General features: G+C 38.6%; 1 protein-coding gene across 1 annotated transcript in view; it reads left to right on the forward strand.

The window, feature by feature from the left end:
- The first annotated feature begins 3546 nt into the window (after nucleotides 1-3546).
- The window catches only part of ak5 (adenylate kinase 5), an 86139-nt gene continuing 76748 nt past the window's right edge, over nucleotides 3547-12937 (forward strand). Inside the window, exons 1-4 of the mRNA XM_053329965.1 lie at nucleotides 3547-3759; nucleotides 5170-5356; nucleotides 7496-7663; nucleotides 10570-10742. Of these exons, the coding sequence (XP_053185940.1) occupies nucleotides 3700-3759; nucleotides 5170-5356; nucleotides 7496-7663; nucleotides 10570-10742 (588 nt within the window). The 5' untranslated portion in view covers nucleotides 3547-3699. The remainder of the gene's footprint in view (nucleotides 3760-5169; nucleotides 5357-7495; nucleotides 7664-10569; nucleotides 10743-12937) is intronic.

Here is a 12937-nt window from a genome sequence, read left to right on the forward strand (position 1 = left end):
AGTACAAACATAAACCACACATACACATAAAAAACTAGTAAAAATACACTGTAGCCTATACATTGCAGTCAACTGTAAGTTAAAGAAAACACAATCAGTAAATTAAAAAAAAAAACATTTAACTGTGTTAAGCCCTTAAGAGGATTAAGAGGATTCAACCCTATTGGATTTGGATATGTGGCAAGGATTCGCAGAGCTAATGTCCAGCTGCCAACACCATACACTAAAAATCAGAGAGAGAAAGAAGAATGCACATATACCTTAAAGTTACATGAAAACAAGCAGAAACAGTGCTTGCTCTGCAGCAACCTTATGTTATGAATATATAATTTGGTCTTCATGACGCCAAATGGTCCAACTGTGTTGAGTATAAACTGAGATGCCTCTGTGAAGCAGTGAGTTAACTATGCCACGCCTCTAGGTAAGCTAGACTTTTTTTCTATTTCCCAGGAACTTTAACGAGACTGCTGATTCCTGAATTCCATATTTTGAGTTTGTGTACAATTTTATGGTCAGATATGTGGATCTTTAGAGGCCCGTTTGTTTGTCCAACATATACTAAAACCAAAAGACATTTTAGCATGTAACCCATGTGTGCTGCTGCAGTTTATGAAAGATTTTATATTGTTTTTCATCAGTGCGTGGATGTATTTATCCCGTGGGTTGATTTGGCAACTAAGAAACAAGTGTTAGGACAAGCCTGGCTCTCAAACCGCAAGAGTGTTTAATAGTGACCATGGGAGGTGCACAGCTGATATTATCTAGACATAGATCACTTCTGAGCATATGGCTGATATTTGAGGATAATTAGCTTTACTTCATCTGCTTATGGAGAATATTCAATGGAGAAGGTAGTCTTTGTGGAGGTGTTTCCCTACACGTGTGAAGGGCTCTCTAACCAGGAGGCAAAGAAATGCATGCTTGGAGAATTTTCTCTATGCTGGAAATGTTATCTCATTTCAGCAGCTTAGGACTGAAACTTTATTGCAGTTTATGAGCAACCTTTTGCTGTGGTCACTGTGCACAATATTCAAGCTCTTAAAATATTATACACTTAAAACATCCACAGTGTGATAATAAAAGATATCATATAATCTTTCATAAATTGCAGCAGCCCACATGTGGTCTACATACTGAAATGTCCTTGTGGTCTGATGTATATTGGACAAACAGAAAAGCCTCTGGACATCCGTATTCATGAAAACTAGGTTGAATGAACACCTGACCTTGGTTGACTATATATGTGTATGTCTTTTGCCTTTGTCTGACTTCTGATGAAGGCACAATATGTGGAAATGTTGGTGTCTTTACACTATTAAAAGCCACAATTCAATCAGTGTGCTCCAGTCTTCTGCTGTCCTTGACCTGAGCAGCATCTGATTCAGCTGCATTTTACTGGAAGATGTGCCGAGAAACCCTTTCTAAAATTCTGTAGTTGTTTTTCTGTAGTTGAGACATTTCTGACACCCTCTTTGTTCCTATCTTACAAGAATATCAGCTGAAAACAGAAACTCTGGTAGGCTTTTTGTAACCTGAAATGTTGTTGGGTTGTGGAAAATGTAAGAAACTATGAAAGATTGTGTTTTAATCATTTTCATTTTGGTGAATCAATGCTGAGACTGCTGAGAGTGAGTAATAGCATCTCTGTGTGGTTATCAGAAGATGCAACACGTGTATGTGTGGCTTATCATTGCATTGGCAGATACAAATTGATTTTGAGGCTAAAATCCAGAAAACAAACAATATAATTAATTTCAGTATTTGTACATATGGGCTATATTATTGTGTGGACGCATGCTTCTAATTTATATTGACAATGTAAAACAATTACTGAAGTTTAAAGAGAGTTTTAAAGAGAAACAAGGTAATATTTGTCCTGTACAGTCCATTGTGATATTAAAATGTTTAGTTTAGTGCTGTGATTTCTTTTAGTATTTTTTTAATGATGTGGAAATTAAAAAAAACAAAAACAACCCTTAAATACCTTAGGGGTTAGAGCACAGACTTCACTACATGTTTATTTCAGCATACCCTCACATGGCCAGATATGCTCAATCCACTGATGGGAGAAATAAAAAAAAAAAGATTAGACATTAAATTATGCTGACAGCTTCATATTCAAATGCCCTCTCTGGCTAATTGGTAAGGGCATCGATAATGAGAAGTGACATGGATATCGCAGCCAGCAGATGTCATAATGCATGTCATGTTAGTGCTAAAGTAGCCCAAGTGTCTAGGAGCCCCGTGGTAAGTCGAAGCAATGAAAAAACATACAGTATCCTTCTTGCAATTCTAATATAACATCACAGTACAGCCAGCAGACACTGAAATCATTTTGACACATCACAGGGTGCCTTTACAGTTCTGCCAAGCACTCTAATCCTCTGGACGTCTCCTACTTCTGTTGCTTTTTGACCTGCAGCATCACCTCTTTTTTGCCCGCACAACTCATCATTGTAATACTTTTTTAAAATGCATCACGTTAAAAAATTATAAAGGCAGGACTGTGCTCCAACAAAACAGTTATCAGTCGCATAAATCTAATGATTATACCATTTTTACACCATAACCTTTTTTTAAATCCTCAACTGTGACTGATTCTTGGCCAGACATGAAATGCTATTCAGTTGGAGTGAGCCTCACTTTCTAATCTACCTTCTGATCTACTCTAATGTTACCTGTGATAAGAAGACTCAACCTGAGCAGTCCAGTTGTCAAGAGGATTAGTGGCCTATAAGGATCCAAGCCTATGGGATATACTGTACCAGGAAATCAAACTGGCCTATTCCTGGGTTGCCTAAGAAAGACTCGATCTTATGACCAGTAGAATAAAACTTTTGTAGACCGATATATTTTAACATATGACCCAAATTAGATGTTAGATGATGGCCTTCAGCCAACCACATGCAAAAAGCTGCAGTTAGCTGAATGGCTTAATTTAAAAACATTACTTACTATACAGTGAGCACTTAATCATATATTTGGAGGGCACTGGGCTGTATTTGTGGTATAAAGTCTATGTGATAACGTGATTTACTTCGCAATAGTTTTAATCTATGATACATAATTACATTCAGTTTGTCTCAAAATATTGAGCTTTATATTTAATTTTGGCATTTGAAATGTGAAGGATAGACAATTCAAATAGGTTGAAAGCTCTGGGGATTGAGATTCTTTAAGTGTCAGGGTAGTTAAGGCACCTTTTGAGGGATGTGAGTAAAACCAAAACTAACGTGTTTCTCTTCCCAGTTAACATCTGTTTTAACTGAGTGTGTCTTCATTACAACCATTCTGTGATCAATGGGCGTTTTGTCTAAGCTATTATCAACAAACCCCACAAGTTCCCAGGCGAACTGTGGACTAGTGACAAAACGCTGGACGGAGGCGGTGCGTGCGTTTTTTGGCACACCCAGCGCGCAACCTCTGTGCCAACGTCAAGGCACACACATGGTGCGTACTGGAGGCAGCGCGCTGTAGGAGGGAAGACTGACGAACCACGCATCCGCATCACAGAGGAGGGTGGCGCGGTGGCATCGCCTGCAGGAATCCAGTTGTAAAGTCCACACACAAGGCAAAAATGCGCTGAGGATAAATCTGCCTGGAGCTCGGTCGTTAACCAAAGATTATCCTACAGCGCTGAAACAGTTCAAGAAAAAACCCTCCGGATAAGTTTTTATTTCAGAGGAAATCCGACAGAAGATGAATACCAACGATGCCAAGGAGTATCTTGCACGGCGGGAGATACCTCAACTATTTGAGGTGAGAGATGGGGTGCGCTTTGGGGGAATGACAAGTCTGGCGTGCGGATTTGACAGTTTTATTTTACACAGAAATTCATGTTATTCATCGATGCATTACAACATGAATGTCAGAGTGACGGCAAAGATCTTTTTATGTCTACATCTTGTTATGGTTGATGGAAGTGCGATGTCAAACCCACTTCTTCATTAAAATAGTGCTTTCACACAGCTGATTCTTTACAAAGTGCTTCCGAAAATCATATTTTGCAATATTATGCAGCTGAATTTATAATTATAGTAACACTGTAATTAAACCCTAAAGACTTTCCTCCCTTTCTTTGTACAATTTGCTTTCAATTGACGTGGGCCAGTCTGACGTTAGGATTCATCGCTGCAAGCTGCATCATTTTCTTACAAGAATTGAAATTAAACACTTGAACACGGTGCAAAAAGATGCCTATGATATGTAATTGAAGCACATCCAATTGTAATTATCGCAGCGAAAATGTGATAATATGAAACCCATAAATGAAAGAATATTAGCGATATATGAGGAGTTCACAGTTCACAGTACAATTAACTATCAATCAAGTCTACAGGAATGCTGTGGGAATAATAAAGTGATCGACTATTATAGAAGATAAACACTATAAAACACTATAAACTATTTTATTTAAATGCATAGACAGTTTGATAACTTTGAAAATATAGCAATGGAATATCATTCATTTTCCTGTGGGGATAGTAAATGGGCTCATCCACTTAATTAGACTTAATTCCAAGTGAAGAGCAGCTGATGTATGCAAGCAATCACTGCTTGTTTACTTACAGGCAGTTTAAATTACATTGAGCAGTGAAGTGACACATCATAATCATCATAACTGTGCTGTAATTTTACAACTGCTGCTCATATAAAAGTGCATTCAGTATCAATCAGCTAAATAAAGCATGTCAAATTGTTTTCAGTGGTGGTGGGAGATGTTAGTGAGGAGAGTGGTGGAAGGGGTAGGAAGTCCCAGAGGAAGGAACTGTTTTAAAATATTCATGGTCTGAGGACAAATGTCGCACGAACACACACTTGGCATGTGTTTTGGTTTAAAGTTAGCTCTCACATTCATCACAGTTGCTGGCTTTTCTCTCTGACAGTATAATAATAACAGGTCATCGTGGTCCTGTGTTTGTTTACCAGGCTGAGTTCAATTGCATGGACTTCTGACAAAATGAGATGTCGTGTTTCCCTCGTGGAGCCTAGCCAAGGCAACCAGATCCGCATTTCAAAACTTCACCTCATTAAAGTGGGCTGCTCAACGCTGCCACAATGTCACCGAATACATTATAGCAAAGATGCAGCGAGTCAGACAGAACAAACATCTCCTCCTTGTTTCTTATTCTACCTCCGCATCTCATCATGTCCTTCTGTTTACTACAGAGCCTGCTGACGGGTTTGATGTACTACCGACCCGATGACCCCATCGACTACCTGGAGGGCTGTCTGAAGAAAGTCAGGGAGCTCGGAGGAACAGACAAGGTGCGGTGGGATACCTTCGTGGGCCAGGAGAAGAAGCCTCTTCCCCCTCTCAACGGTGGCCAGTCACGCAGGTCCCTTTTCAGAAATGGTGAGAAGTGAATGCTGATTGATTAAAGCTGATCTTGTTGTGTTTCCTGCAAGAAAATTACAATATTTACTATTTCCAGACTCTTAAATGTGAATATTTGCTGCTTGCTTTAGTTTATGGTCAAAATAGTACATTTAAAAGATGTAATATTAAGCTCTAGAAACTTGTGTCATCTATTCTCTGACATTTCATTGACTAAACTATTAAACATGGCACTGTATTTTATCACATCATGTTTTTTTTTCCACAACTGCTCAGATTAGGGGTGGAGTAAAAACTGTCTGCTACTGTGGGATATATATTTTGGCACTAACCTACTTTCTAAGAATGCTGGCAGCCATTCATCTTCCTCTCCTACGCAATCAGGCTCAAACAGCATTTGAACAGGAAAAGGTGTTGACATTTATACTCTACCTCCAGCCCGCTGTGGTAGATAAATTGTTCAAACTGTTTATGCTACTGATGGAAATACTATAAATACTGTTAGAGCATGATAAGACGGGAGGATCGCACAGCTGTGTGTTTATTGACACTCTCAGATAGATTTGGGTTTTTTTTTTAAAAGTGCCAGAGGCGATTTCTGAAAAACCAAAGAACCCACAAACACACACCACATGTAAAGCATGAGCGACAAAACTTTTAGGCTACCCCCGCTGCTGTAAAAACAAGTGAAAAACAACATGTTCAAGGACAGCATTGCTTGAGAAATGTACAGCCTTGAACATGCCTTTGCTGCCTTCAGTGAACTATGGATTTGTTGGTAGTCTGGCAATCTGTCACTATACAGTTCAGTAAAAGACAGATGAACATGGGGTGGTACATTATTGATGTAAGTTTGGATAGTAAAAGGATCCTTATTCATTAGTTATTGATTCTAGCTGTGGCTTTGAGCATATGTAAACAATTCAGGAAATACCCTAGATGCAAAACTTTGTTACAATTTGCAAAGCAAAGTCAAATACAGCTCCCATGTTATAATGACATTTGCCATTTCCATTGTTTGATGATGTAAGTAAACATGTAGAGAGGAACTACCATGACATTAAATAACAGCAGTTACTGTAGTTGTGTGAGAGTAAAAATTTGCATGTTTTATGCCACACAAGTGATAGTAGCAGACATGAAGAGATCATTTTCATAAAAACTGAAGCCTTCACAGAGACATAGTTAAAGAAGCATTTGGAAATTTGGTTTGGTCTCACTTCTCTTAATATTGTGGAAACTATATAAACTGCTGATCTACTGGGAACTGAAGCTTAACCAGAGATAGAGATTTCTCTGCCCTGCGGTTTAAAGCTGACATATTTCAAAACATTTGCCAGAAGGGACCGCTGCTCTGCCATCTTGAATTTATTCTCATGTGTGGCCTGATTGACTGATTTATATGCTAGATATGTTAAAAGAGCAGAAGTAACCCTGTAAATTCAAAGCCGAGGCATCATTATTACTAATTTACAACCTTCTGTGTGTTTTTCGAAATTGCTCTTTATCCTAACGGGCACTTAATTTATATTGCTTGCTCAATTGTATAAAATAGCACCTCTTTTCTCCTCAGTTTCAACAAACCCTTCATTTCCATTTCTGGTGTATGTATTGTCATTGCTAAAATTGTATGATCAATACCATCCTCAGTTATATAATTGATAATACAGTGTAAAGGGATTATGTTTGGTTCTACATGTCAATTATAGCAGTTCTGCTCCCTTGGAATAGCATACAGTAATGATTTCTATCTTTGGTAAATGTGTTATCATTGTTAGTTGCATAATCAATGGTTCCAGTGCCAGAGATGGCATTACAATTACCAAACTGGATGAAGCAGCTTCATCTCTGTTGTATTCATCACACTAACATTTTCATCTCTAATTGACTGTCCGATCGTAAAACAGGCTCAATTTATTTGGGTTTTTGTTATAGGATTGGGGTTAAGATAATGTGACACCTGTGCCTATAAAGTAATCATAAAACATGAAAGATTAAATGATGATTGAGATGTTGAATGATGATTTTTTGTAATTTCCCCCCCTGTATGTTGTAGAAAAAAAGAGCCATTTGTGGATACTTTGCTGAAAAGCAGGCAAATTGGTTCTCATTTGCACTTTGTCTGTGTGTGTGTCTGTGTTTGTGTGTGTGTGACAGTGTTGCCCGACAGTCCCAATTTCCCCTACAGACGGTATGACCGCCTCCCTCCCATCAGCCAGTTTTCCATCGAGAGCGACTCGGACCTGTCGGAGACGGCGGAGCTCATAGAGGAGTACGAGGTGTTTGACCCATCCAGACCGCGGCCCAAAGTCATCCTCGTTATCGGTAAAAGATCAGTAAAACAAACAAAAACACAACTAATAAATGTATAAAAATATACACACAACACAAGAATGAGGAAACTATGAGGCAAAAATGAAGGCCCATTTGTTTACTGTTTCCTCATCTGATCTTTCTGATTAGCACTCACTTAGATTTCTGCTGACTCATGTTTTCCATTAGATAAGAGACAGTAAGATCCTTTTACGTATAAAAATAGAAAAACAAGCACTGTGACCAGTGTTCCTTTATAGCTTCAGATGAGCACTATAGCCATTTATATAAAAAGGTCAACACAAATACAAAGTAGACGTTTATATTTGCCATACTAATGATCTAAAAATACATGGCCTGGATGGGAATCTACGAGAGCATGTGTACACTACCAGTGTGTTTTCCTGGTATTTTGAACGTGGCCCCGCCTCTCTCTGTTAGTATCAGCAGGACAGATCTTGTTGCATGTCACTCACTGTGTTAGACGTGCTCTCCTAATCTGATTTCCTTGATGGGCCTCCATTAACCTGTCACATACGTTCATTAAATGTATAAATTAAACATGGTAGCTGTACAATAAGAGTAATTAGACTGGTTGAGCTGGGCTTAAAATAGTTCTCTTTATGAAACCTTTTTAAAATAGTTTTGGGGGTTTGATAAAGCTCACTGTTTGTCTGTTAAAAAGCCTCAGCATGTTTTGATTTTTGGTGTGAACACCTTGGACATAGTGTGGATGATAGTTATTTGTCCTCACAGCACAAAGCCAGTTCCTATCACGTCTTTGTGAGCACATCATGCCCTATTTTAAAGGGAAAACAGGATGGCAGCAGCTGTCATCTCTTTGGAGGATTGGGGTAAATGTTTTGTCAGTCAGGTTAGCAGAGAGACAGGCAGACATGAGATGTTTGGTCAAAAAAGGTCAGAGGGGTCAAAAGTTAGAAAATAATCAGATGTGAGAAAGAGCTAAATATATAATAAATAAACACATATTAGAGCATTTGTCTGATCCTCCCCAGTCCTCTAGCACGAAACTTTCTCTATCGCTACATAAAAATCACCTCTACATCTATTTCTAATTTACACTGTCAAGAATATTTTGCTAAATCTTAAGACCTGTTTTCCTGGCTGCTTACCATTTAGGTGTGCCTGTTGTTTTAGGGTAAAACTAGTCACATGCTTACTATGGCACATAAATCATTAACATTATTAGTTGCACCTTTGCTTTTTTTGCTATGATGTCAACTTGTCATGAATGAGTATGTGCTAATTTGTGGTTACGTTTAAATGGAATAGTTCTGCATTTTGGTTAGCTTAGTTAAGCATATAGACTGGGAGCTGGGGGAAACGGCTAGCCTGACTCTTTCCAAAAGTGTAAAAAAAAATACTCTAAATATCACTGAATATTCAACTTTAGGTCGTTATGCCGAGCTAAGATAACTGACTAACTCTTGGCCAGACAGCAAAGATGCCTACTGCACATGAGATTGAACTATTCCCTTAAAAGGGAAATATGTTTTCCGTCAGAGACATTCTCAATTCCCTTTTCAACATTTTCAGCAGTGGTACCAAATACAAACAGAAAACATATATTTGGACTTCTTTGCTGATATTTATCAGCTGACAGATATTCAACAGAGCATTGTAATGAAAAAAGCAAAAGTATCTATATCTGTTAGGAAGTCAGGGTTGAAAAGTCTGCCCTCGCAAAGGGGAGCGAGACACAATGTATTGTATAAATGGAGATTATGGTTCGCGCTATCAGACAGTCTCTCCTCAGAAGCAAGTATGATGTTGCACTCAGGTGTACACACGACAAATGACAGCAATAGTTGAGTGAAAAATGAAGCAAGAAATTGAGAAAGAAGTTCAACCTCCCCATCACCATCCCCACCAACACCATCTTTAAATACTAAACCCAATCCATATATAATCTACACTGTGTGAGATTAACCCACACACTAAATGCCTGTAGAACAGTGGTTACATGTTTAGTGACAAATTACAACAACTTCACTGAAACTTGACTATCTAACTTAAATCTGACCTAATGATATATTAGCAAATGTTGATCTGTTACCACGATGTAATAAATTATCAACACAGCTTGTTCTCCATCTAATTTCACTTCACTCCTGCCTGGATATCAAACAGGAACAATTTTGGAGTGATTTCTATGGTAACGGAAGTACCTCTGCAATCCTGAAAATGAAACATAGTTATTTGACAGCGGAGCAGCACACAGAAACAGATATACATAGACCTTTACAAACCCATTGCCCATTTTATACATAGCGAATTATAAAGATGGTAAATTTACTTTAACATTTTCAAGTGGTTCTAACTTTTGCAATTCTTACTTTTGGGTGAAATATTGATTAGGAATCTATTGAAATGAATGTTGCAGATGTTAAAACGTGCAAATACAACATACCTTTTTGACCATATTCATATTTACCAAACTATGCAGCATCAAGCTGAAAGCTACCTTCTATTGTTGTTGCTCCTCTGCAAATCTTTTCATCTGTCAAAATATGAAATTTTAAAAAAGAGGATTTTTTTTAGCGAATGCAGGAGGTTCACACATACCTGTTTCTCTCCCCCCTCCTAAAAAGCCCTCATTTCCTGCATAGACTTGCAAAGCACACATAACCAATTACACACAGTCACAAACACCCTCTCACACATGTGCAACCACAAGTCATAAACACACACACACACACACTCACAAAGTCTCACATCTCTCTGGTCTTCTCTCACTAATACACACATGCGCCTACACAAATACACCCACATACATAATGTTTCACACTCAGAAACATTTCTCTCTCTCACACACACACACACACACACACACACACACATTCACACACAACAAAAATCTCTCCAAAAAACATCAACAGCTCTCCCTCTGTGCTTAGGTGGCCCTGGCAGCGGCAAAGGAACACAGAGCCTGAAGATTGCCGAGCGTTACGGCTTCCAGTATGTTTCCGTGGGCGAGCTTCTGAGGAAGAAGATGATCCACAATGCCACCAGCAACAGAAAGTGGAGCCTGATCGCTAAAATCATCACCAACGGAGAGCTGGCGCCACAGGTAGCAAAGAAACAGAGGAGGTGATGGGGGAAGGTCATGTGTGAAACAGAGAATATATGAGAGCAAGAATGAGCACCAAGTGTGTCTAGTCACTCTCAGGTCATCACCACAGTGTGCATGTAACAAGGGGCTAATTAGCAGCATCCATATCACAAGCATGCTGGTGAGAGTGATGCCTATCTGTCTTATTAGCATCCGCCTTGGAAGAAAATGGGCACAGACCCCCAGTGGTTGTTTGCTAGCTCAGATGCTGAATCGAGAAGGTTGTACTCTTATGCTTCATGAAATTAAGATTGTTGACTTGATTAATATTTAATAAGTACAGAGGAAGGACCAAACCATAACATAATCATATAAATAACCAAACAGGCTTTCATGTGTCCTTTATTGAGGTCTTTTTGGTTGGTGTGACACCAAAATGGCAAACAGCAAGTTATATTTCACATAAAAAGAAGATGAAAAGTTCTTACTTATACTTTACTCAATCATCTCCATCTTATGCCACAGTACTTTATACTTTTACGCCACTACAGTTCAGTGACAAACTGCACTTTTTACTCCTCTACATTTATTTGACCACTGTAGTTACTAGTTACTCTGAGGATAAAGGCTTTACAGTCAAAACTCAGGATCAGTTTATAAAATATGACTAAGCTATCTATTAATATATGAAGTAGTTCGACCAGTTATAAATTGCTGCATTCTTATACTTTGATACAGTACTCTAAGCACATGTTGCTGCTGACACATCTGTGTTCACATAACATTTTGAATGCAGGACTACTGTATTACATAATTAAGTATTCAGACCTTGATGTGTTGCTACATTTACTTTAGTTAAGCTCTGAATACTTCTTCCACCAGTGCATGTAACATTTTTTTCATCTGACTCTTAAATACAAATGCAGTGTTAAGTCCAGTCAAATGGTCTTATGTCAGGAAATATATATATATACATATACATATACATATACATATATATATATATATATATATAATTACATATATATTATTATTATAATATATATGTGTGTAATTGTGTGAGTTGTAGTACTTAGCTGTCATATCCTTAATCCTGCTTTCCTTGTACTATTACAACATTTAAAGCGAGCATAGATGCAAGTTTATATCATGCAGTTCAGAAAACTAACGTTAACCACTTAACGCACGCTGTTCCGTCTGCGGAACGGGACGGATGTTAGGAGGTAGCCACAAGTTCTTCTGAATGTTTTAAACACCAACCCTTAAACATATATATTCATGCCGTACATCGTTAGAAACCTTAGATTGTCCTGATTCATTCAAGACCACTCACGACTTATATGGTTGCTCACAGCCGTAATAGTATTAGCGATTAGCTCGGCTAGCCCCTGAGCTAAGTAAGAAAAGCTATAATGCCTACATACCTTCAAAGTCTTCCCTTTATCCACAACGATCATCTTATGACTCAGGACTTTCTGTACAGCTCGCCAAGTATCCATTCTTGTGAAATATGAAATCCGTTTCCATAAAACCGAAATACTTTCCTCAATATGTCCATGTATTTAGTCCAACACGTAACGTAATAACACAAATAACTAACCATATACGGTAAGTTTACGTCATTGTAACCTCTGCCACTCTTTGTCAGTAAGTCACAGAATCACACAGACACTTTTTACTCCAATTATTATGGCAACCACGGACTGCACAAATGATACTAGTCATTTTACCCGACTTCTTTCTACCCTTGATTTCAATGTTAGCTAATGACTCGGCTGCGCCACCGGAAGTTCTAACACAAAATAAACAAGATGGCTCCGCCCTTGTAACCATGGAGAATAGGGTGAATATGGAAAAAGACAATGTGGAAGTGACTTTAAATTAATAATGAATTCTTTACTACAAAGTAGTGGAGATGGATAATGTATGATGCAGAACTGATGTCTCGTGCCGTTGGTATAAATACTGACAAGTTTGAGTAGAATGAGTAGCGCAATAGTACCTGGCCTCCGCCAGGGGGGCTGTGGCCTTGGGGCTACTGGGCTCTGCGTGCCAATCCGGGCAGTGATTGGCTTTGGCGAAAACCCGGAAGCGTGGGAGACCCAGTGGCTGTTGTCAGTGTTGCCAACTTGGCGACTTTCTCGCTAAATCTGGCGACTTTCCAAACCCTCATAGCGACTTTTTTCCTCAAAAGCGACTAGCGACTAATCTAG

Source organism: Scomber japonicus, chromosome 12 (assembly GCF_027409825.1).
Source record: "Scomber japonicus isolate fScoJap1 chromosome 12, fScoJap1.pri, whole genome shotgun sequence".
NCBI classification, from domain to species: Eukaryota; Metazoa; Chordata; class Actinopteri; order Scombriformes; family Scombridae; genus Scomber; species Scomber japonicus.